The sequence below is a fragment of the Stenella coeruleoalba genome, assembly GCF_951394435.1.
Source record: "Stenella coeruleoalba genome assembly, chromosome: 3".
Taxonomy (NCBI): Eukaryota; Metazoa; Chordata; class Mammalia; order Artiodactyla; family Delphinidae; genus Stenella; species Stenella coeruleoalba.
Genome location: NC_137148.1, coordinates 51,125,679 through 51,152,054, shown reverse-complemented (window position 1 = coordinate 51,152,054; position 26,376 = coordinate 51,125,679). Strand labels below are relative to the sequence as shown.

Here is a 26,376-nt window from a genome sequence, read left to right as displayed (position 1 = left end):
AGCTATCTCTGGGATGCCTTTTAGATTTTAAATTAACTCAGTTTCTGTTCAGTCACACATATTTGGGGTCTGGATAGTGTTGCACATCTTTTTATACATCTCTTAAGAGAGATGGGGTTTTTTGTTCGTTTTTTGTTATTTTTCATTAGAGGAAAGAATTCTACAGTTTATTTTCCCAATTTAATATTTGAGTAATATAAGAAAAATAAAGTATAATGATAAGTTGTTATTCATTTATATAGAGTATACATTTAAAAGCATTCTTTCTGTAACTAGTGAAAATTATTTCAGAATGCAGTTGTTCATCTGTATCACTCTGCATGTAAAAGAATCAAGTACTTTAACTTGAAAAATAAAATAAAACAAAAGTGCTTTTATTTTGCTAATTTTCAGCTTTCATTCATTTATACGGAGGTACAACTGTAGCCCTTTTTATATAATTGTATCCTTTGTGGCTCTTTTAAGAGAATATGCAAACAAGTTATTATATACAGAAGTGAATTGTGTATATAATGAGGGTTGGTAAATGACATTTTCTTTGCCTTATAAGAAAGATTTTGAAGGGTACACAGGATGAAAAACTGAAAGTCACAGAAAAATTATTTCATCCTTACTGAATTTAAAACTCATAACTAGAACTGAGCAGAATAGAGACATTTGTTTTGTTAGTTTCTCTGGCTAAGTGGCAAAAACTCTGAATACCGTATTTTAAGAGAATACAAATATATAAAGCACATTTTGTTTGAATTCCTTTATATTTATACTCCCACCTTATTCCAAGAAGGATTTAAGGCAGTTCAAATTCCATTTAAATGTACCCATCAACCATAAATACAATTATCAGTCAGCATGCATTATTACTCATAGGTCTTATTCATCCAGTTCCACTGAAGAGGACACTTCAAAACAAAAGAAACAAAGATATCAGAAGAAAGAAAAGAAAAAAGAGAAAAAGAGTAAGTCAAAAAAGGGGAAGCATCACAAAAAGGACAAAAAGAAGAGAAAAAAGGAAAAGCATTCCTCTGCCCCTAATAGTTCTGAAATCTCCAAAAAGTAACTGAGACTTTGGCCTGACCCATTAAATTTAAAAATATGGTTTTGAAAATTATTAGACTTTCCTTGAAATTTGCTATATAATTATGCTTGGCAATAAATCACAGCCTTTTCCATATAGACATTTTTTCATATATGGGCCCATTACTGTCTGGCAGTATTTTAATGTACTATGATTATAGAGTATTGGATCAGTCTTATTACCTGATAGCCATGCCCCAAGTATGGATATTTGTGCAACAAAACTCATCGTTTTTGGTATTCCTCTGTGTGTGTGTCTGGCTAGTGTTATTACTTCATAAGTTGATTGTAAATGGCTTTACTACAGTCAACACAGGCAATATACTTGGCAGTTAATGAGTACTGCTGAATTAAGTGTCCACCTTCCAGTGTTAAAGTGAGGTAGGGGATAATGCTTTGCGCTTGACACTGAAAATTTTCATAGCTTTATATCCTATGATAATGTATAATGAGAGTGAAGTTTTTCACTGTTGTTTTTAAATCTTGGCTTTTTTTGGATGTCACAGGAGATGAAGCTGCTTTATTGGTCTTGACTAGAACTTTTTAAATGAATGGCATCAGCAGGAAGATGATAATGAAAGTATTTATAACAAAATTTCACTGGTTTCTGAGATGCAGAGTTTCTAGTACCTGCCTCCTTGGTTTTTGTAACAAAATATTTCTTCCTTGCTTAAAAAGACAAGTCTAGTTCAGCCTACTTGTAGGTCTCATAGAGATGATGCTGTGTTGGGCAGGATTTTTAAGATAGACTCCTGGGTTGTTTTACAAATATGCCATATTGGCATGTCTTAAAGAGTTACCTCAAACACAGAACTTTTTATTTAGGAGGATAACAGCTAAATCTTCATTAGAACTGATTTTTATTGTATTCGGTATGTAAATTTTATGACGCTTGTTTCTATGAATAATGTGGAAATTTTTTATAAACGTGAACATACATATATATTTGTCTGAAATAATTTGTAGTTTTGAAGCAGGTTTCCACTGAATTTATGGTTTCATAAATGACTAGTTTGGGGTGTTTCTCTCTTTGACTTCAATCATAAACCTCAGGAGCAGTGACAAAAATTTAGGATTAAGAATTTTATTCTGTATTTTTTAAAATTTAAGAGTCAGGGAGTTACATCATGAAAGTCTTTATATAACAATGGAAATTTTATATGAGTTAGCATTTTCAAACACATAGTTGTAGATATAAATGTTTCTACATTTTTTTAATTTCTCAATGATACTTGGATATCCCTTATGTCCAATAAGTTAAATACTTATTGTAGCAGCATCGAAAGTCAACTAATTATCATGGTACAGCACCAAAGATTGTAAGTACCTCACTGTGGTGCAGTTATAAATTTTCAAATTGGTAGCCTACAGACATGGCTGCAGGTGAATTCATTATGATGAAATCAGGTAAGTACACATAACCTCACAGGCTGGAAAGGTGTACTGATTCTTCCTTCACCCAGCACTCCTATCTGGCATGACCTCAGTAAGACTGGGAGAGCCTCATAACTCCTCTTAGCATATGCTTACCTTGTGCAGATTCTAGGGAAGCTACATCCACATCCCTTTTCTAACATTACAGCCATGGAAGTGCTCACACTTGTAGCTTTTCCATAACCTAACTTCATCCTATGGCCTCCTTAAAAAGAAATCCTTTTGTTTAAATAGCTTAGTCAGTTATTTGGAGAGAAACACAGAGCTACTAGGTTTTTAAGGGTTTGTTTTGCCTTTGCTGTAGTTTATGTATTTTTGAAAACTATATTTTAGGAAAATACAATCCTTTGGTTATCAGTATGAGAAAAATAAGTAAAAAAAAAAACTTTAAAAAATTATTAGAAAATGCTACATGCAAACATATGGTCTCATCCTGTTGAGTGTGTAACATGGTTAAAAATGATAATTGTAGTGACACGAGAGTTGATCCAGTTATTTGTAAGTTTTACTTCTGTTAATTGTAGAGATAATAAGTTGGCCTATCAGATTTGTTATCTGGATGCTGAGACAATCAGTGGCTCAGGAGAGTTATATAAAATTCAGCCCTCATTAACTAATAAGAGTTCACAAATTAAAAGATTTTAACGTTCAGTAATTTTTTTCCCCAGAAAAAACTCTTGGAATTATTCTTGAGTAAATTTCCCATAGTCTGAGAATAATTTATGAAAGATCTCATCTGAATAAAATTCATTTATTTTTACTAAAGTAACTTTCTTCTGAAGTGATCTTGTTATTATTATTGGGTTTGGATGCAAATCTCACTAATATATTGTAGGAGAAAATTAGAGACATTTCCTCTCAGGCAATATGTAGCATAAGGAAAACTGAACTTAATAGTAAGAATCCAAAAGTCCTAGTTGTCCACGCTTCCATTGAAAGGGCAGGGGTTCAATCCCTGGTCGGGGAACTAAGATCCCGCATGCCACACGGTGGCCAAAAACACAAGTCCTAGTCGTTCTGGCTACCTGTGTGACCTTCAACAAAGTAATTTACCTTCGCTGGGCCTCGGTGTCTTTCATCTATAAAATATTGTACCAAATTATCTCTAAGATCCCTTCTAGTTCTTAATATATATAATTATCAATACTTCAAATAATATTATTTTAGAAATTATTTTCATTTAGAATATAAATTATTATATTCATTTATAAATTGTTACAGATAAGCAGGTAGCATTCTGTAAACTGTAGAAGTTGAATTTATTAATGTAACTGTTAAACACATGTTACTTCTTTAAGCAGATAATTGGTATTTGGTTCATATCCTTACCACCCAGTGTATGTTATTTTCACTAGATGCAGACAGAATTTATGTTTAGATTTGTATCTGTAACCTGATTATCTGAATACTTTGAGACTATTGCTTTTAGGCTGATGGACCTACGCCCCATACAGTTCCGTATTTCTTTTCTCCATATCTTCTGTTGGCTAAAAGCTCTCAGAGGGATCCCCAGTTCTTCATACTTAATACATATCTGTTTACATCTTTGGTTCTTTGAGGCTAAAACATCAGTGCGTAAAACAACTGTGTGTGTCTGTATTTATGACTCATTCTGTCTAAAATTACATAGGCCTAGGTTACCTTCAATTAAACTAGATTGAAGAGTTATCAATAATAGTCTTGTTAAATGCCATTGAGTCCTTTCTTCAATAAACATTTACTGAGTGCCTAGCATGGCAAACACTATGTTAAATACCAGGGATACGGAGATAAATAAGACACATTTGCTTCCCTGAAAGGAATTCACAGTTTAGTTGGTAGGAGAAACAGCAGAACTCATCATTAGATATTAAGTGCAGTAATTGGGTTTATAGAAACACACAGGAGCACCTAACATAGTCTGGAGAAGTTAGAAGAGGCTACCTAGAAAAAGTAATGCCTGCAGTGCATTTTGATTGAGGATGAGAGTGGGAGTTGACAGAATGAGTACAGTGAACAAAGCCCACAATAGAAAAAGCTGGGGCGTTTGTGTCAAGAATTATAAGCCCTGTGTGGGGCAGGAGTGGTAAGAATCGAGACCACCATTCTAAGTTCTCAGGTACAAGAGAAGGAGGTTTTATGTTCCATGTATGGGAGCTTGGCCTTTATCTGTAAGCAAGAGACGCCATTAGAGAGTTTTAAGGAAAGAAATGACTTTTATTGAGGTTTGGTTTCATCCATTTCATAATCCAATCCCACAGTTTTTAAAGGATGAAATTAGTCTCATTAAAAGCCCACATAGAAAATAATTTGAGTCTTTGATAGTCTATTATCTGATCTCTTATTCTAGGCCCACTTTTCTAAGTTCTGATTTCTAAAAATTACAGTCTTCTGAAAAGCTACTCTATTCTTTATCAGACCCATCCCCAGAATTACATGCAAATGTACATAGAAATGTGTTTTGCTTTTAATTTTATTTTAGGTTATTTTTGACTAACAGAATATATTGTGTTGTTATGTTAGTATTTTCAGTCGCTATAAATCCTTTAGAATATATTTTTCAAGGCAGACCGTCGTAATTTGGTAAGGCTTCTTTTAATATTTTTAATATTGATTTGACTATTTTAATATTTAAATCAATATTACGAAGTGCAACTGCTTCAAAGTCACAGTGACACACACCAGCTGGTCTACTAGATAGCCCTGTTGCTCTCCCCCAGGTTTCCTGGCTTGGCAGGGAGCGCTCCACAGATTCCAACTGATACTAAGTGCTAAGACTCAATTTTCCTGGGCAGTTGGCATCCAAGAACAGTAGGGTTTGTTAGGCCAGCTCAATGATAATTTCACTTGCGAAGCCCAGGATCTTCAGACCTCACTTGTCTCCTCCCAACTCCTCTAAAATTTTGCAGAGCGCCAGAGAATTGGGTTGCCTCTTGTAGAGCACAGCCCGTGATGCATGCAGCCATGCCCAGCCCCAGTTTGCCTGTCCCACAGGTTGGGAAGAGTCTGGGGAACCAGGAGCATTTTGCTGGCCCTGAGTCTCTAAGTTTCCTGCTTCTTGTCTGGCCTCTGCTCTTCCCCTTGAGCAACAAAAGTAGACTTACCAGTGCCTTAACTAACTTTCTCAACCTAGATTTTCACCTGAGGCAACATCTAATCAGTAATATAATTATTAATATCTGTGTATCAAGATAGCCAATTTTCTGGGGTTTTTTTATCAAAGCTGGATAAAAGATGAAGAAGTACCCACACTTTATGTGCTTTCACAAAAATAGATGAAAATTCTTTGCTTTTATGACCACATGTCATTTTTGTAATGGAAATGTTTCAACTTTCAGACTTCACACACACTCTGAGCAATTTTAATATTTAAACATTGGCAATACTGTGCTCTTTTTGAATGTGAAATCCAACACTGGCAGTAGGGTGTTGCAATAATGATCTGGAACTATGCTGTCAGTGTAGCCACATGTGGCTATTGAAATTTAGATTAATTAAATGAAAATGTGTCTCTTCAGTTGCACTAGCCACATTTCAAGTGCTGAGTAAGCCACATGTGGCTAGTGGCTACCATGCCAGACAGTGCAGATATAGAAAGAACATTTCCATCATCACAGAAACCTCTACTGGACAGCACTGGAATCCCCAGTTCTTAGTAGAAATTTTGACAGGCTAATGGCCAAAAGTTTCTAACCCTGAGTTTGCATACCTGAGAGCCATAAGGCATTCCTTTCTTTTCCCCCAGCAGACCAGAGAGGCTGTATTTGACACATTTTGAAAGGCTAGTCTTCTAACTACAGAAACTTTGTACAATACGGTAGATGTGTTCAGCAGAGCCAGCCTAAAATTATTTTTTTTTTCCTATTGAATTCCATTATAGGACCAGGTCTGTGTTCTTATAATAGAAATCACACTTATGAATAAAAATCTTTTAAAACAATTTTAATTTGCAGAAACTGTGGTTTTATTTCTAGATGTCTAAGTGATACCACTGCAGTAGCCTTAGGTTGGACCAGAAAACTAACTTGTTTGTTTTATAACTTTCATTCTAGAAATTCCTTAGGAACTTTATCAGTGAAGGATTTTTGTTATGGTTATCCCTTGCAGAAAATATTTATCATGCAAATTATACATAGTGATACATTTTGTTATTGAATGTTAGTTTTTATAAAGGCAATAATACAGCAAATCCCCTAAAAAAGGCATAGGTTGATTTCTAAGAGACTTAAGAACACACCACTTCTCATTCATAAGCCCCCCCCCCCCCCCCCGAGATTTACTTATCTAGTACCATCTCTTATAAAAATAACTGCCTCGAGGTGTGAGAAACTTGTGAAGTGCTGGTAATGTGACATAAACTTCTCATTGTTCTTCACTGACATAGGTGTGCTTATCTTGTTATTGATAAATTCTATAATTTCTCCTGAAGTATTAACATAATTTCATGTAATGTAGAAACATCTTAATTAGCAAATAAAAGTAAACTTATGCACATGGAAATCTATCAGAAACCTTAGTGGGTGTTTAATAAATTAATTGAATGATCAAAACTGCAGCTGTGTCTTGCTTTGTGCGTGGTGAGTTTTTGAAAAGTATTATTACAAACTGTATTTGAAGTGAACTCTTTATTTTTGTTGCTCCATCTCTCCAGTGAGCTTTTACAACACAGGATATTTAACAGTAAGCAGTGTTGATTTGTGTCATATCCATTGTCTTTTCTTGAATTATATCATCAGCTTCATAGAATGTTTCATTTGTTGAATTTGAACTGGGGGCTTTGGTTTTTCTATTTGAGCTGCCTGCAAATACACAAAACAAAATGAAATAACTATTTGAAATTATGACATCAAATCTTACTTTAAAATTTGTCCTTAAAAAAATAAACTTTTTAGGAACGTTGGAAATATGATGTCCTAAAGACCTTATGGATGAGTGAGAATTGAATCATTTCAAAGTTGTTTTTGAGCATTTTCTCCTGAAAGTCAAATAAGGGAAATACTCAGTAACAGAAGTAAGGATTTCGTTTCCATGCTTACCTTTCTTTCTCCACAATTCCACGGAGGAAACTACACATTTGGTCAGAAGGTAACAGTTTCTGGGTTGCTTAATAAAAGTGTGACTGTCCTTATGCATAAAGGGAACAAAACTAAAATCGATCATAATAATTTACAACAATCTTAAGGCTTTGCCATTATAATCAGTTGAGTGTAACATTTAAAAAGAGCATGTTCATCCCACAATCCCATTCACTCGTTCTATATAAATGAGTCCAAAATGCACAAGGGTAGAGGAATGTGGATATTTGTTCATCAGAAGTTAGACTAACAAGCTCATAGCAAAGAAATGGATTATTAATCAATGAATGATGTTAGAAAAATTAAGTGTGAAAATAATGTCATATATTTCACCAATATATGCAAATTTAAATATATTTAAATAATTTTATAATTATGTAAAAGCAGTGCAAGAAATCACAGATGTTACTAATAACCCCCTGTTGCTAAACCCACAGTTCAGCTCACAAGCCACATCTTATTTGACCTATCAGCAGCATTTTCTTTCTTGGCTTCCCAGATGCCACCCTTCCTTGACTCGCTCCTGTGTCACCATTGCTCCTTTTCCATCTTTCTTGTTGGTCCCTTTTCCTCTCCCAAGCATCTTAGGCTGATTAGTCCCACAGTTTTTAATACCATCTCTGCTGATGACTCCCAGATATGTGTCTCTAACCCACACCTCTCCTGAACTCCAGACTCAACTTGCCATCTCCACTTGGATATCTAGCAGACATTTCCAACTTAGTCCAAAACTGATATTTGGATCATTCCCAGGAAAAAAAAAAAAAGAGCCCAATCCACTTACAGTCTTCCTCTTCTCAACTGCCGGCAACTTCCATGTGTTCAGTTGCTCAGGACAAAAACCTCTGTCAGTCTTGGTTCCTCTTCCCTCAACCCCACCACCAATTTATCTGATAGCCTGTTGACTACATTTTTTAAAACACATCCAAAATCAGACCACCTTCACTGCTACCACTGTTCTATTTTCAGCACAACACTCAGAGTGATCCTTTGAAACATAAGTCAAAGCGTGTCCTCTGCAAAGAACCCTCCATTTCACCCAAGTCTTTATAATGGCCTACATGTCCACACACACACACAAACACACACACACCATTAATCTCCCTGACTTCATCTTCTTCTACTTCATCCTCTCATTCACTCCAACCTCTTTGATCAAACATTTCAGGCATGTTCCAGCCACAGGGCCTTTGCACTGGCTGTTCACTCTGTCTGGCATGCTCTTCCCTCAGATTGTCTTCCCAACCTCTTTGATCAAACATTTCAGGCATGTTCCAGCCACAGGGCCTTTGCACTGGCTGTTCACTCTGTCTGGCATGCTCTTCCCTCAGATTGTCTGCAGGATAACTCCCTAATTTCCAATCCTTGCTCAGAAGTCACCTTTTCAATGAGACCTAAACACCGTATTTAAAATTGCAACCTACATTCCCCCCACCCCATCCCCAATCCCTTTGCTCTCCAGTTTTTCCCATAGCATTTATTTTCTAATATAATTTACCTTTTTATTATGTTTATTATCTGTCTCCTCTCACTAAAATGTAAGCACCACATGCCAGAGATCTTTTACTATATTTTTCATTGATGATGCAGAAGAATTGCATTGTACATAGCTAATGTTCAATAAATTTGTTGAGTGAAATGATAAGATTGAAAGTGTGGCATAGTAAAAACTTTAAAGTTGTAGATTGCAAAAGACAAGATTGAAAGCCAACTGGGAAGAAATGTTTAGAACACATGATGCATGTCTAACATATAACCAGAATTTACATATCAATATGTAAGACATTAACACCTCTTAATCAGTAAAGAGATGGGCAAAAGATCTACTGAATCTCCAATGTACTAGTCAGAAAGAAATGTAAATTCAAAAGGTAATTACCATTTTTCATGTCTCAATTAGGAACAGATAAAATCTTTCTTGGCCAAGAGTAATTTAAGTAATTTATTTTACCGTCACAAAAATTCAGAAGAAAAGAAATAAAGCCATATATCATACCACTCAAGGCTCCACATTTTAAACAAGATACTTTTAATATTAGCCCAGAGAATAATGCCATGCATGTTTCAGGCCTATGGGCAAGATCTGGAAGCTGTAGTGAGACATCATCCTTCAAAACTTATCAATAATATTACCCCTTTGAGTGTTAGTCTATGAAATCAACCCATAGTGGGGGATGTCCTGCTTGGCCCTAGAAAGCAGGGCCAGTGGGATGGCATGATGGGAGTGTAAACTGGTACATTTATTTTTAAGTCTGGAGTGTTCCTACCTTGTGATTTTTGCATGAAGTTCCCAAGGAAACCATAAGAGATGAGCTCTAAAACTTATAAAGATATTCACTGATTCTTTTCAATACCAAAAAACTGTAAGTACCCTAAATTTATAATAGGGAAATTGCTAAATTATCGTACATAAGTATGATGCAGCCATTTAATCTGAAAAAGTGATTTCCGAGAAATTTTTAATTACATTGAAAATGCTCAGAATACAATGTTAAGTGAGAAAAGATGCAAAACTATCAGCAATACAATAATAGTTAATACTTTCATAATGTTTCCTCAGGGCATTTACTATCAGCTTCTCTCTGCTTAAAATTCTTTAGGATCAAATCTTAATTTCTTGGTTAGGCTGAGGATGAGCCCTACTTCCCTGTCCCGGCTCAGCTCGCCCCATTCCCTTCCTGGTACTTGGCATTTCAGACACACAGAAATACTGACTGACAGGCTCCCCAGACTTGGCCTGCTCTCTTGCTCTCTCTCTGCCCCATGCCTTTGCATACTTCCAGCTGCCTGATATCCCTAATTCTCTAATCTTTGCTTGAAAAACTCTTATTTGTCCTTTAGGTTTTGGAAAATGTGCTCCAAACCTACCTAAGGGGAAGGGGGACTCACTAGCCAAGAGGTTTCACTCTTAGAAGTAGCTTTCCTCTACTTTTTTGCCATCTAGTCTCTCTTCTTATATGACTTTTTCACTTTTTTTCTTTAGATAAGTCTAAGCCTCACCTTTAAGTGTGTTCATACTGCCTGGCTTTGCCCATTTATAACTAATTGTATAGACTGCTTTCTAGAGTCACTGAGGACATCCCTCACTATGGGTGGTTTTCATAGATCAACACTCAAAGGAGCAATATTATTGATAAGTTTTGAACGATGATGTCTCACTACAGCTCCCACATCTTGCCCATAGGCCTGAAATGTGTGGCATTATTCTCTGGGCTAATATTAAAAGTATCATAATTTTAAAATATAGGGCCTAGAGCAGTACAATATATGGCTTTATTTCATTACATCTAAACTCTTTTGGTGTTAAATTAATGTTCTACTTCTAAACATCCAATCATAATGTTTTGACTATATAATTTGATTTTTAAACAAAAACAACAGAAAGTTAATTTGTTGTAGGCACAACATTTTCTAGCCTGGCAAGTAGCTCTTTGCCCAGTCAGCAAGCAAAATTGGTTAAGATAAATGTAGTAGGGAAAGCTAGCATGAAAATTTGATGACCTGATAAATTCTTGACTGTTATTTGCAAAGTAGACTTTAAAAGATATATGGATTCAAATTTAACTACTAAATACTTAAGTAATGGGGTATATATATATATATATAGAGAGAGAGAGAGAGACCCTTGAAACTATTTTCCTTATATAACATTTGTAATATTTGAAAAACAAAATGTTTGTAGCCTTATTTTTATGGTTCAGTATCGTTTGTACTCTCCGGTATCACAGCAGGTAAAGGTAAAAGACCAAGGATTTAAGATGTAAATTAGTTTCATATTATCTGGGCAGAATTTGTATCTTATATAAGCATTTCTTTTCTTTGTTTATTGAAGTATGGTTGATTTATATCATATTAGTTTTAGGCATACAACATAGTGATTCAGTATTTTTATAGATTATACTCCATTTAAAGTTATAAATATTAGCTATATTCCCTATGCTGTACAATATATCCTTGTAGCCTGTTTATTTTATACATAATAGTTTGTGCCTCTTAATCCTCTTCCCCTATCTTGCCCCTCTAGCATTTTTTTAAACATCTAAAATTTTTTTTTTTTCCCGGTACGCGGGCCTCTCACTGTTGTGGCCTCTCCCGTTGCGGGGCGGACGCGCAGGCTCAGCGGCCATGGCTCATGGGCCCAGCCGCTCCGCGGCATATGGGATCTTCCCGGAACGGGGCACGAACCCGTGTCCCCTGTATCGGCAGGCGGACTCTCAACCACTGCGTCACCAGGGAAGCCCAAACATCTAAAATTTTAACCTTTTATTTGAAATCCTGGAAGTCTGAAGACTATAACATTTGATTAATTCAAGTCCTTCATGTTTCCTAAGGTTTTTACATACTTAAATTCTTAATATTCTAGTGAGACTTTCAAGGTGGTTTTTCTACCTTGTCACATACAGGGTTTTTTTTTCTTTTTATGGGAGTTAAACTCAGGAATTTATTTCCTCACTTAGTTTGGGGTTCTAAGAACCCCTTAGTCTGGGGTTCTCTCTTAAGCCATCTCTATTCTGACAGCTCTGGTTTCCATTACGCGTTTTTCTGGAAACAACGAGTTTAACCTGTCTACTGCCCTCTGAGATTTAAAGGCTTGCAAAATACATTCCAGTATCCTATCAATAGATTTTCCTTCATCTAGGACTTGTAAAACCCCCCACTCCCCAGCCCTGATTCATTATTTCCTTGACTACTGGATCCTTCTAACCAGTGCAGGTACAAAGATCATTTCTTAGATTGGCTTCTTAAGGCAATGCAGTTCCCCTAACCAAACTGATTTGCTACAGGAACAAGAAAAGATTTGATATAAACACCATACTGACACTATTTGAAGCAGGAGCTTTGATTAGCAAGTCAACACCCTGGTGTTCCCTCTCTTCCTGCAGCTTATAAAAGTCCAAACGTGCTTTCAATGTATATCCCTCTGGTAAGATAGAATTAATTGGGCATATTATGGAAAAAACAACTGCTGTAAGTGGGCTGTGCTGTAGTGATATCAGAGTCCAGCTAACTGCATCCCTTTGGAATGATTTTTAAAGAGAGAAGAGGAAAAGTCTCAGCAACCTCACCTTTTCCTAGTTTTCCTTTAATAAATAGAAACGAATTTCTTAACCAACAGAGTAGAGATAAAACCAGCTGCCTCTTCTGTCACGAGGTTACAACATGGATTAAATTTTAAACAAGAAATCTGTTATACCATTGAGCTCTTAAGGGATTTGTTACATATAAAGGGTTTTTTTTAATTTAATTTCTCCTTTTCTTTACCTGAGTGCAGACTGGGAAGATCCAACATCACTGTGCTTTCCTGGGTTGACATTAGTTGCTCCTTCTGCTGCTAGTGTCCCATTTTTATTCTTTTCTTCAGTCTGGTCATCATATGTAAATCTCAACCTTCCTTTAATCCTATACCTCTCAGCCTGGCATTTAAATTAAAGCTTTGTTTTGGCCTTTGCCAAAATTTAAATGCAATTCATCAAGCAAATAAAATTCGCCATTTAAATCAAATTTATCAAACAAAATCCGCCTAGCCTCATCACAAACTAGGCCAATATATTTTTTCTATAATAGTTAAATTTTACATTCATTTTCAGAAGCATTCCTCAGGGATCCATTTATCCTATAAATCTTCTATGAACTCTGCTCTTACCTGCCATTTCAAAATATCAAAAGAATGCTGGGCCCTCTGCAGGTCTCATCTCCTGGCTATGTGGCAGAGCGGTAATTAAGCTTTTCTGCCATTATCTGCCTGTGTCCTTCTAGCTTCTGCATTACCTATCTGCTGCCCAACAGCAGCTTCAATGACTAATCAGCTGGCTCACTTTAGTAGAAATCTACACATCCCACTCACCCTGCATTTCTTTCTAGTGGAAACAAGCAATCTTAAATTTGCACCCTAAAAGTGTTCTTTATTTACTAGGGGACATTTTCCCTTTAAATTTAATACAATGCAAAGAACTGGATCTGAGGTAAACGGTGAAGTGAGCAAAACTTGCCTACTGACCTGACCTATTGACTTCTCCCTTCTTCAATGCCCTGCCTTCCCCTTGAGGATACGCAGGTATCTCGTGTAAATACAGTTAAAAATCCATTGTGAAAGTTAGAATCTTAGACTTGCCCTTTTGCTTTGCCCATCCATCAAGGAATGAAGGCAGTTCTCTCCAGAAATGTTTTCCCTACCCTATTTTTTCCACAATTGGACATTTTTTTTTCTTTTCTGCATTGTTAAATTCAACTATAGATGACTAACATAGCTCACAAAGGAATTTGGCTGATATTTTAAATCCTTTAAATGGATTTTCACAATTGAGAGACTGGCTTCTATTTTGCTTTTTGGTTCCAGCATCCACCAGCATTGCTTAACCCCGCTCCCTGAGGAGGACTCACAAATGCTAAAAGTAGCAGGAGCTCTGCTGAGCAATTTGGTTTTCTACATTCTAGAAACAAAAAGAGTTGTAGGAAATTCCAGACTCATTATTTTCAGTAGAAAGGCCCCTTTAGGAGACACAAGTGACCTTTTCTGCCATTGAGTTCAAATTACCCCATCTTCTACTAAGATCTCAGTGAGTTTTTAAAGCCTCTCTGAAACAAAGAATGGCATTTAAAAATAATGTGGCAGCGTAATTAATAAATGTTTTGAGTAGAATTTGGTTGAATCAATATTAAGGCTACTAAGAAAAATAGCTCCCAAAGTTATCTATAAATTTAATACAAAACCCATCAAAATGCCACTTGATTTTTAAAAATTTGACAATGTGATTCAGAAGTTTATTTGGAATACTGAAACAAGAGTAGCTAAGAAACTGAAAAAGAAGCATAATGGGAAGGAAGAGAAAATCTTCCCTAATTAGATATTAAATTATATAGCTACAGTAATTTTTAAAGTATATTATTGGCTTAAGAATAAACAGACTGATAAATTTAACAGAACAGAAAGTCTAAAAACAGATCCCAGTATATATAAGAATTTAGTTGATGACAAAGGTGACATTTTAAATTGGCAAGAAAACAAGGATAGATTTCCCAATAAATATTTAGACAATTGGCTCATTTGTAAAATAAAAATAAAGGCATATCCCTACCTCACACTTTACACAAAAATTTTAATTCCAGGATTATTAATGATTTAAATGTTAAAAAACAAGTGAATGTATGTATTGCATTAGAAGAAAATATAGGTGAATATCTTTATATCTTAAAGTGAAGTAAGAACTTTCTAAGTATGAAATTAAAGGAAGAAATCACAAAAGGAGAAACTTCTACAGTTGAAAAATTGTCACATAAAATTAAAAAGGGAACAACTATGAAAAATACTTGCAATATATGTGAAAAAGAATTTAGTTACTGTATGGAAAGTTCCTATAAAGCAATGAAAAATGAACGCCCCCATAGAAAAATGTGTATAAGATATGAGCAACAATATACCACAAAGAAAATGACAAATAAATATGAAAATGTCCACCCTTGCTCGTAATTAGATAAATTTAAAATAAAACACTGTATTGTTTCCCTCAGTGAAATTAGTAAGATATATATCTTTTGAAATAAAAATACTCATGAAATAGTACTTTTCTGGAGGACAGTTAGCAATTTGTATCCAAAGACTTTTATATGTACCAAATCTTTGGTCAGCAATTCCATTCCTAGGGATTTATGCTAGGAAAATACTTCAATGTTCAATGCTTGTGTATAATAGAAAAAAATGGAAGCTAGTTCAAAGTCAATAATTTAATAAAATATGATATACCCAGACTGGTTTCTAAACACCATTCCAACTAAAAGGGCAACTTCTTGGAGACTTCTTGGAAAAATGGCAGATTTCAGGGCTGGAACAGGAAAAGCACAGGCTACTCAAGAACATTTTGTGACAGAGAGCAAAAAAAAATGCTCAAAAAGTGATGGACATATTTCAAAAGGATATAGGACCCAGTTTAAAGGGGCTCCCACAGGCCAAATCTGAGATAATTTAAGAATCAATAAATGATGATAGTAATAGACTATTTTAGAATAAAGAATCTGAGTCCATACTGATATTAATAAATTAATTAATAGGTAAATAGGGGGAAAGGGAAAGCTCTTCCTTGTAGTAGAATAACAACTAATAAACACAGAAGGAATGATGAGGTTAGAAAATCACCATTTCATAGCTATCATAATAATAATTCTAAAATTATCTTGAAATTTTGAATGAAAAGATTCAGTCAAGAGCCATCAATGGGTGCGTGAAAGTTGGAGGAGGAACAGGATTTTTTCATACCTCCCAACAAATTACTTAGTAATGGCAAAAGGAAAAATAGTAACTTCGTATATTCATATATATATATATATATATATATATATATATATATCTGACTCACTTTGCTGTATAGCCAGAAACTAACACAACATTGTAAATCAACTATACTTCAATTGAAAAAAAGAAAGGTAAAAGGATGATTTAAAATAAAAATAAGTTTCAAAAAACAAAAACAAAAGACTAAAGAAATATGATAACTAATTACAAGATGTAACTCTGGACTAGATCGTAGATAAGAAAAAAATAGCTATTTAAGGATATTGGAAAATTTTAATATGAACTGCAGATTAGATAATATTACTCTATCACTGTTACATTTCCTGACTTTGATAAATGTCCTGTAATACTATGTAGGGAAAAAAAATCCTTGTTCCTAAGAAACACATACTGAAATATTTGTGGTTAAAAAGCATGATATCTGCAAATTATTTTCAAATGGTTCAGAAAATATACATGAAAAGAAAGTCAATTTTGAAAAAAGTGAGGTAAAATATTAACAATTAGTAAATCTGGGAAAAGGTATACAACCTTTTCTATACTTTTCTTGCAACTTTTCTGGAAGTGTGAACTATGTCAAAATAAAAGAATAAAAATTCATAGCACTCCACCAAGGTAATAAAATGTAATCATTAAAAGTGGTGTTTATTTATTGGCAAACGATGATGTCATTGTTGTTCAGTGAAAAAAGAAAAGCTGTTATAGGATTCGTTTTTTCCCCAATTTTGTTATATATACATGTATCTATAGATATATAGAAAAAAAAATCCATGAAGGATATTCACCGTGGTGTTAATATCTGTTATTTCTGTGTGGTGGGATCATGGATGAAGTTATTTGTTTTTCTATATTTTCTAATTTTCCTAAAATGAAAGTGAATTAAGGGAAAGGTTTTCTTTCCAGGGGTATAAGGGTGTCTTCTAAGAAGAAATATAGTAGACTATTCTGAACGGTCCAAGTCCCATTTTGCTCACAGGCAGAACAAACAATTGTATACACAATCGTCAAATTTGCTTGCTTTCTCAGTATTCTATATATAATTTATGCTTTTCTCCTAGACAACCTGTGCCTTACTGCTGATTTGCTTACCCTTTTCCATTTATATTGCCTGCCTTTGCAAAAGAGACTACCAAATAATAGATAATTGGAGTTGTCTATTATTCCCATACAACAGTATTATTTTATTTGTGTCAAGCAGCTCTACTCTCTGCCCTTCTCATTTTCATCAAAAACTCTGCTTCTAAGAACCCTCTCGATTCTCCACCCCTCTCCACAACCCTAGGGTGTCAATGGATACTCAAAACCGCAGGATGAATATATTTTATCTTCTTGGAGCATCAGTTTTACTCAGAAATGGAAAGGATATAATGTTATTATTAGAGTAAAATAAGTCATTATATTAGCAATCAAATTAAAAATTCCCACAATTTAAAAAATATAATGGGCAACTTCACATAATTTAAAGCTCACAAGCCAGGGCTTTCCATTCTAACCCTTGGAATTCTGAAGGTACACATTCCTTTCTTATCTACCTTTAAGGATTCTCCAGTGGAAAAGTTTGGGAAGCCGGGATCTAAGACATTCATCCTTTAATTGCTCCCCCATTAACCATTAATTCTTCCACGTCTTATGAAATGAGCCCTCGCCCCAGGGGTGTCTACTCAGAAAGATGCCCTTCACACAGCCGTCTTCTGCTCAGAACTGTTTGTCCAATACAGTACAACTTACAAACCACGGTATTCTTTTAAACATTGGCATTTGATACAGGCGTAACTCAAAACACAAAAGTTAAAAAGAAAGAAAATGATTATGGAACACAATGTAAAGACCGATCAATTGCTTAGCAATAGAACCTCTGTACAAAGTGAGCCCTGGAGGTAGCCCAATTAAACTCTACAGGCACTACCAGAGAGAGACCTGCTATTTTCAGGATCAATTCAAAATGTATAAAGTCTTAAATTGTATACATTAAAAATAATGAACCCCAATAGAACAAAGGTACATGAAAGAAAAATCTTGGCAAAATAGTCTAAGATTAGACTATTGTTAAAAAAACAAAATTCAGCTGAGTGAATTTGAAGACCTAGTTGGCTTTATCCAACGACTTGTAAATTGGACAGCATCCCATCTAACAAGTGGAAAGGGGCTCTGAGAAGATGTAGGAAATGAAGAGTCTTATAGGCAGAAGGGGATAGGACAAGGAAGTCATAAACAAAAGAAAGGATTTTTTTTCAGGCAGGTCACCTTCCTTTAGGGGAGGGGCAGGGCTCTATCCTGAAGATTACCTTACTAGTGTTGATCAGGAAATTCCAGACGGATAGGTTTAAAATTTCACTCCTGGGAGAGGCTGAAACTGCAGTGAGGTAAGGTTTTGGTTTGCTGATGTGGGGCTTAGCACAAAGGGCTCCGTGTTGGGCCTGTTGTTTCTTCTTTAATGCTACTGTCATTTACAGAAACAAAAAAGTCCAGTGCCTTAAGTCAGTTTTAGTATGTGCACAAAAACACGTTTCCCTTTAGGCCATTCAAATTGCCTGTAATGAAAAACGTCTCAATTCTAAAAATTAAAATAATGGGAGGCCAACTCTTAAGAACAGATAGTTTTCAAAGAAAGGAGTGGTAACTGGTGAAACCAATTTTCCTCCAATGTAATTTTACTTGCTTAATTATTACACAAACATAATGTTCCTAACCTTTAAGGCATTCCTTAAGTGGAATAAAGCCTTGTTTTCTCACTAGCTAGAACACTGACATTTATCCCTCGGTGGGAGAATCACTGGAATGAAGCATGCATATTTAACGATAGGCACAGCAATGGTTTTTAATTATCACTTTGAAGGGTCGCTTTCAAATATGAACCGTTTTCTCTTCCTATTCCAGGTGACATTTGGATTACCTATTTCGTCTTCTGCTCTCCACTATGTCTTATTTGGTTAATGTCAACCAAAGGGCCCAAAATCATCTAATTTGAAAGCAGCAGAAGGCAATGATCATATAAAATTCTGCCTTACCAAGAGTAAGCACTCAGGAAAGGTGTATTGAATTAATTTGCTGACTTGATAAACATAGTGTTTTTCAGAGGGCCAGAGTGGGGATATTTCATTGTAAGAAAGTAGCCTCAACTAACTACATAGGAAGTGCACTAATGGATCTCCTTAGCTAAAGAGCCATAAGACTACAAAGACTTGAGTCAACAAGCCAACGAATTCTGTTGCTGGGCTCTCAGATCCAGCTTGAAATAAAATTCTGGAGCAGTCCCTGAGATAGATCAGGAAAAATATCAGGAAAAATAATCAATTTTTATTTAGCACACTGCATTGTATAGAAGAGGCACTCAGTGAATGTTTGATGACTATAATGGTGACAATAAACATGCTCCTTTGATCACCTACGACAGAGGTGCGGTGCTACTTCATTCAATTCATTCAACAAACATTTGTTGTGTTCTAAGCACTAGAGAAACAGTAGTGAGCGAACAAGACAAAAATTTCTACTTTCCTGGAACTTACTTTCTAGTTGGAGTAGAGAAAAATTGGACAACAGGTAAGTAAAATATATAGTTGATTAGTGGTAAGTGCTTAGGAGAAAAGTAAAGCAGGAAGAAGGCATGAAATGTTGAAGTTAAAGATGCAGATTGAGTGACCAGGGAAGAACTCCCTGGGAAGGTGACTTTTAGTAAAGATTTAAAGAAAGTGAAAGTGAGGGAAAAACATTCCAGACAATGGGCACAGCATGTGCAAAGGCCCTGAGGCAGGAATTTCAAGGAAGAGCAAAGAGGCCAAGGTGGCTGGGCATAAGATGCTAGAAATAAAGGTGTAAAGGGCAGACCACAAAAGCCCCCATAGTTCACGTTTAGGACTCCATATCTATTGAAAGATGGGAAGCAATTAGGGTTTTGACCAGAGTAGTGACCTGACCTGACTTAGGTTTTACCAGGCTCACTCTGGCTTCTCTGTGGAGAGTAGACAGCAGGGGAGCAAGGGCAGGGCAGGAAGAGGAGCTATTTGTTTTAAAATGCAGAGTCTGGAGTTCGTGGTTTTAACAAACTCCCTAAGTGATTCTTACACACAATAAAATTTAAGAACTGATACTTTAAATTATCTAAGCAATTGAGACAAAAATTATTTTACTTTTTGATTATTTGATAATCCACTGCTTCATTTTGCCTGTGGAGAAACGGAGTCTAAGCCATCGGACTAAATTCAACTAACAACTGGTCGATTCGGCCATGTAATCTCCAAACAGTACTTCAGAAAAAGAACTCCAAAGGGATCTTGGCTTCTTGCTTTGTGATACAGGGCACCCTCTGAGGTCTCTACAGAGAAGAAAACTAGAGCTAAAGTAATCGTGCGGTGCTAGTGTATTTGAGAAGATCTCACAGCATGTACTCCATAAACATGTTTCTGGATTCAGCTAAAATGGAGCATATGGGAAGGAAATTTTCTAAATTTTTTGGAAGAAAGTTTTTCACTTTCTTTTTAAATAGAAGTTAGTGAGCACCTGTGTCTTATTCTAAACATATATATCTGTAATATAGAGATTCTAAATTTTTATTAAAAATATATTCAAAATACGTATATCTAAATAAAATTCATGATCACTACTTTTAAAATACACTAATAGAAATTTATATTCACAAAAAAAATTAACAATTCTTTCTGTTTCATAATGATAATGAGTAGTATGTGTAGCACATTATAATTAAGATAACAAAGAGACTCAGTTCTGAAAACCTTACATAAACATTTCTACTTTATACTTGCACTACACACACAAACACACACATACACATACCTGTATAGCGTAACTAGTTTGTGATCTATTCAAGAACAAAGACTGACTTCTATTTATTCTTTAGTTTCTTTTATATGACTCTGAATTACTTAATACACCTCCTCTGAATTCTGCATACCATAGGCACGCAGGTAATGCCTAACTGACTACTGACTAACCAATCTAGAGCAATGCAACACTGACAATTAATTATCGGATATTTTGTTCTTCTATCTATTTGACTTCTTTGGCTCCATCAAAAACAAAATTTAAAAATTCCAAGAGGATACAACCTTTAAAACTGAGAGACACATAAATAAATTAAGGTGGATTTACTGGATCAGTGTATTATTTTTTCATGAGAATATTTACATCCTACCACTATTTTTCCTTGGGCACAATCCCTCCAAGGTATTTCATCATTAAGACCTAATTTAACGTGAAGTTTTATAAAGACATATAATAAACTGAATTTTTTTTTTTTTTTTTTTTTTTTTTTTTTTTTTGCGGTACGCGGGCCTCTCACTGTTGTGGCCTCTCCTGTTGCGGGGCACAGGCTCCGGACGCGCAGGCTCAGCGGCCATGGCTCACGGGACCAGCCGCTGCGCGGCATGTGGGATCTTCCCGGACCGGGGCACGAACCGTGTCCCCTGCATCGGCAGGCGGACTCTCAACCACTGCGCCACCAGGGAAGCCCAATAAACTGGATTTTTAAAAAGCATTCATTGCTAACAGAATGATCTGTCACCCAGGCACAGGTTATTATTTTGAACAGACTACAGGTAATTGGTTACAAATAACAGTTACTGATTACCTTCTTGAGTGGAAATAGCCTCTAGGTGTTGAAGTTTAAGGCCAGTGTCTAATCTCTGAGGCTTTGTATACAGAAATAAGTAGCAAAGAACACAGACGCTGATGACAAAGGCAAGTAAAACAAGGGCAGCAATTCCCAGTCCAATCAGAGCGCCAATGCTGAGGAAAACAGAAAAAACACTGTGACTGTCACACAAACTTGTTTGCACGTAAAACAAAGGTTTAAATATTGTTAATACTTGCTTCAGTCATTCATACCAAATTATGTTTTATTATAAACAGTATATGATTGAAATCTATGGCTCACCTTTTTCTACCATCAAATTCTTATGATATTTCTCTATACATTTATATGTTAATATTGGTATAGAATACCATGTGAATTCATATTACAGTAAAAGGTCACATGATTCTCTAGGGATGGTTCAAAAACATTTCTATCAGATAAACCTCTATTATTAATATATTTTAGGAGGAAAGATTAGGTTCACCAATAAAAGATGAATAGAAAGATATCTACCTCTGCAAAAACAGTGCAACAAATGTTTACCGGAAGTGTAGAACTTTTATTTTGGAGACATGTATGGGAGTTATCATGTATTAATATACAAAACCACAACCATTACAAGAGAGGAGAACAAAGTTTAATTAAAGGAAAGCAATGTTTATGAAAGTTATGTAAAGTTCATGTTCAATCTGAATTTTTCCTTTCTAAAAGAGCATAACACCAATAGCTTCTAGCATTTAGGAAGAAACCCTTGTACTTTCCTCTAAAAATGCAGTGTAAATATGATATTATTTGCACTAAATTTGTAACAATTCCTTCTGATACAGTTATCTATAAGTCTAATCACTTGAGAAATAATACAATTTTCAGAAACCTGTGAACTTATTTTTAAATGGGAAAAGAAGTTTGGAAAAAAGAAAATTATCTTGCAAGACTAATATGCAAACATATGTACTTTACCTTCATGAGCAATATGTATGTGTGGGTATGTAAACACCTATAATTAGATTTTAAGCTGCTTAAGAGCAGATGCTTCTATTGACTTTCCCATAGTCATGTGCACACTTATTAAAAGTGTTTAATAGAGTATTTAGCTTGTAATTAATGTTTCATAAATGGAAATAAACGATAATTGACTGGTGCTTGATCCATTAGTAGTCATTGAAAAGTAATCATCATTGAAAAGTAACAATCATTGAAATGATCACTGAAAAGTAGTGATCTTTTCCTTCATTATTTTCCTGTCTTGCCTTTCAGCTTCTGCTATTTCCCAGAGATTAGGGCGTGAACAAATGTGACATGCCAAAAGTGAGGGAAGGGAGAATTTGACCAGGGGTGCTAGGTGTGTCACTGCTTTGGGAGGAAGAACAAAATTAAAAGTGAGGGGCTGGGCTTCCCTGGTGGCGCAGTGGTTGAGAGTCCACCTGCCGATGCAGGGGACACGGGTTCGTGCCCCGGTCCGGGAAGATCCCACATGCCGCGGAGCGGCTGGGCCCGTGAGCCATGGCCGCTGAGCCTGCGCGTCCGGAGCCTGTTCTCCGCAATGGGAGAGGCCACAACAGTGAGAGGCCCGGTTACCACCAAAAAAAAAAAAAAAAAAAAAAGTGAGGGGCTAAGCTCATCCTACTTATCCTTAATTTAAGGAGATAAAGCCCCCTTGCAATTTAGAGATTGCCTCCTGAGCCAGACATGGGGGCAGACTTCAAAAGATTCTTGTGCTTGTTAATTACTATCAGCCCAGTTCCCCTAGCCCTGCACAGAAGTGAAGACTGGGTAATTTTCTGGCTAGAGTCAGTATATAGTTGCTTATTTAAATTGGAGTTTGCCCTCACTTGATGCCCTCTCTTCCAAGAGGTAGACTCCCTGGCTCTGGCAACTCCTCTTTCATGCTTGTTTGCACCAAAGCTGACTTTTGTAGATCATATGTGTAGGGAGGGTTAGGACTGCACAGACACATGGGAACATAATCCACTTAATTAACATTATCTGCTTCATAAAGCAGCTAGGAGGCCAGACATCTGGAAAGATCCCTGAAATGAGAACCCGGTTATTAAAAACATCTTCAAAGTGAAAAAATAATTTAGTCAATTAAAAGTAAAATTGTCAACTTAATTAAATTCAATGTATGTATTACAGACTTTACATGTACACAGTTTAAAAACCAGGCCACATGATTGGAAGGAAAAACAAAAACAAAGCATGTCACTTCTTCCTGTTATAAAAGGATGTTCTTCATAATACTGACAAACTGTTTCACTGTCATGGTTCCACTTTATAGAAATGTTGCTTTATGCACGTAAAACTCTAGATAAAGATGGAGCTCTGGGAATCTCCTAAAATATTCATTTCAACACATAACTTATTGAACTCAAGCGTAGCCCTGTGCAACACACATTATTTTCCTAGGTCCTGAAGGTTTCCAAAGGAAACCCTTAGAGGTTAGGGATTTATAAGAGGAGAAGAGATGGGAGTGGGCCAGACACAGAAAAGGGAGAATTATGCTTTCCTCACAGCACCATAGGGCAGTTTGCTTTGCAGTCCCTGAGAGAGGGTCTGTAGCTGCTGTCACATTAATGAATTCTCCTACTTAGCAAATTCATTCACCTGGAGGTACCATACCTGTGCCTTTCTGCAGTGGCTGCAGAATCTCAGAACAAATGCTAATGACTTCTGGGGTATTTTTCACAGTTGGACTATTTTAAATTAGGGGAGAGAGCAAAGAATATGAGGGAAATGAAGTTCTAAATTTTTACCTTCCCGTTGTGTTCTCAGAGCTCAATAACTAAGGAAGAACCCCAGGTGGGTTTTTTTTTTTAACATCTTTATTGGAGTATGATTGATTTACAATGGTGTGTTAGTTTCTGCTTTATAACAAAGTGAATCAGCTATACATATACATATAGAAACCCAGGTTTAACATTGCCAACTGATGCCATCAGTTGAAATGATTTTTATATTTCCCAGGAACTGAGCTGCATTGTCAATGCTAAATGAAGACCCCAGCAAGCTGTTCATTCCTTTGTGCCCTCATAAACCTTAGGAAGGTTTTCTATCCTCTGCTGCTTGTCACTTTGGAACTATTCAGGGACCTGAGAATCCCAGGCACTTTTCCAATTGAGTTTGACTTAAGAGTTCCAGTCTCTCATGGAGGTGCTGCCACCATTATTAACACCTCCAAAGACTCAGAGCCAGGCTACTATGTTATTTTCCAAAAGGCCAGATAATATGCCAGTGCAATACAAATTGCTTCCCCAAGTAATAGGGATAAATTGTCATCATTTCCTGTTCTGGCATGATACAAATTTGTTAGTTGAACTTGTTGGTAAGTAGGCACTCCTTCTGAGATTTTTTTGAAGCTTGCAGTGTGCAAAAACAAATGACTTTATTGCTCTAAGAAATAACATTTAAAGTCATTCGCTGTAGACTTGACATGTGTGCTAAAGTCTGGACCATGGTAGGAGATTGGGAGAACTAATACTCTTCTTCTTACTTAGCAGAGTTAGCCTCTCTCTCTCTCCCAGACATAAGCTAATTTGTCAGTAACAGTTTGAGGTGGGGTGGCAGTTCTTTCCTGTAACCCTGGCACCCCATTCATTCTCCAGTCAAAATGAAAGAATCAGGTTCTAAGTCTGCAGTCCTTTGGAGTGGAGGGGGGAAAAGCATTTCGTAATGAAAATATCTGTGTAAATACGAATTGGAATATGTTAAATTACCATCATAGGAAAAAGAGGCAAGAAAGACACCACCTTTGAAAGTCTCTTCACTTTCCAGCAATGGCCAAAGAGCTCAAGTGTTGAGAAAGGGGGTGTCCTGCAAAGGTTCAACGGAGTGTGTAATCACAGCAACTGAAACTCTTCCTCTCTGTGGGTCTCCACTTCTGTTTGGGGGTCTGTGTGAGATCAACTGAGAGGGCAAATTACAAAGCCCTGTTGCCTGTGCACGTCGAAACACACACACACACACACACACACACACACACACACACACACACCCTTTATTGATACTTTAAATGATACAGCCAATTCCTTCTCACCGGCAAAGAGGCTTAAAATACTCTGATCTTTGGTTAACACATTGAGTCTCAAAGGAGCTCCTTTTCCATTCAAATGCACCAAATGCCCAAACAAATAAAAAAGAGAATTAAAACCTCCTCCTTAAGTTATGTGCTTGTCTTTCTCTGCCCGCAGAGCCGCAGGCCTCGGACTGGTGCCGGCGAGAGAGAGTGAAGAGTAGTCCGCTCCCGCCGGGCGGCCCTGCTTGCGCCCTGGGCGCAGAGCCCGCTCTCCTCCCGCGCGCGCCTCGCCCGGGGACCCCGGCGTATTCACACTTCTGGCGCCACTGCCCGACCCTCGCCGGATGGGGGTGGCACCGAGTGGGTTCTCTGCAGGGCCCTCATCAGCCCTCGGAGGCTCCTGTCCCCCCGGGGGGATCCGAGCAGGTCTCAAGGACGCGGGCGACCTCCCTCCTCCCGTCGTGGCACGACTCGTCGCCTCCCCAGCCCCATGGCCGCCAGCCCCCTGCCTACCCACCTGAGGCTCCACATGTAGCTATGCTTGTAGGGGAAGTAGCTGCCCGGCTCACTGCAGCAGTACTTGAGGTCAGCGAAGCCACAGCAGTAGATGAGGGTGGCCCCCTCGCCGCGCTGGGGACACTGGAAGGGCTCCACGAAGCTGCGGTTGAGGCTGTAGTAGCCGGAGCACACCCGGCTGGCCTCGCTCATCTCGGGCGGCTGCGGGCAGGGGCACGCTAAGCCCCCGATCTGCCCTGGCTACAAACGTCCCGCCCCGCCCGCGGACCCCTCCGGCCGTGCTCGCCTCTTGCGATGCAGGGCTGACTGCCTGGGCGGTCAGCCTGGGGCGCGCCTCTTCTGCTCGCTCTCCTCCCCTCGTCCCCATGGTGTCTGGTCGCTTTACACGCGCTTCTCCCTCCCGCTACTG

The 26,376-nt window shown here is 37.0% G+C and overlaps 2 protein-coding genes across 2 annotated transcripts in view; one reads left to right on the top strand and one right to left on the bottom strand.

Annotated features, from left to right (window-relative positions):
- Window positions 1-7,035, top strand: part of SREK1IP1 (SREK1 interacting protein 1) — a 61,940-nt gene extending 54,905 nt beyond the window's left edge. The window contains exon 5 of the mRNA XM_079918335.1: window positions 868-7,035. Within this exon, the coding sequence (XP_079774461.1) occupies window positions 868-1,057 (190 nt within the window). The 3' untranslated portion in view covers window positions 1,058-7,035. The remainder of the gene's footprint in view (window positions 1-867) is intronic.
- A 126-nt stretch (window positions 7,036-7,161) lies between these two features.
- SHISAL2B (shisa like 2B) lies at window positions 7,162-26,159 on the bottom strand (the record flags this gene model as incomplete). The annotated part of the gene is made up of 3 exons (XM_079918901.1): window positions 7,162-7,286; window positions 21,434-21,591; window positions 25,969-26,159. 3 exons carry the CDS (start codon window positions 26,157-26,159, stop codon window positions 7,162-7,164), a joined length of 474 nt encoding a protein of 157 aa, XP_079775027.1.
- Window positions 26,160-26,376: the final 217 nt, after the last annotated feature.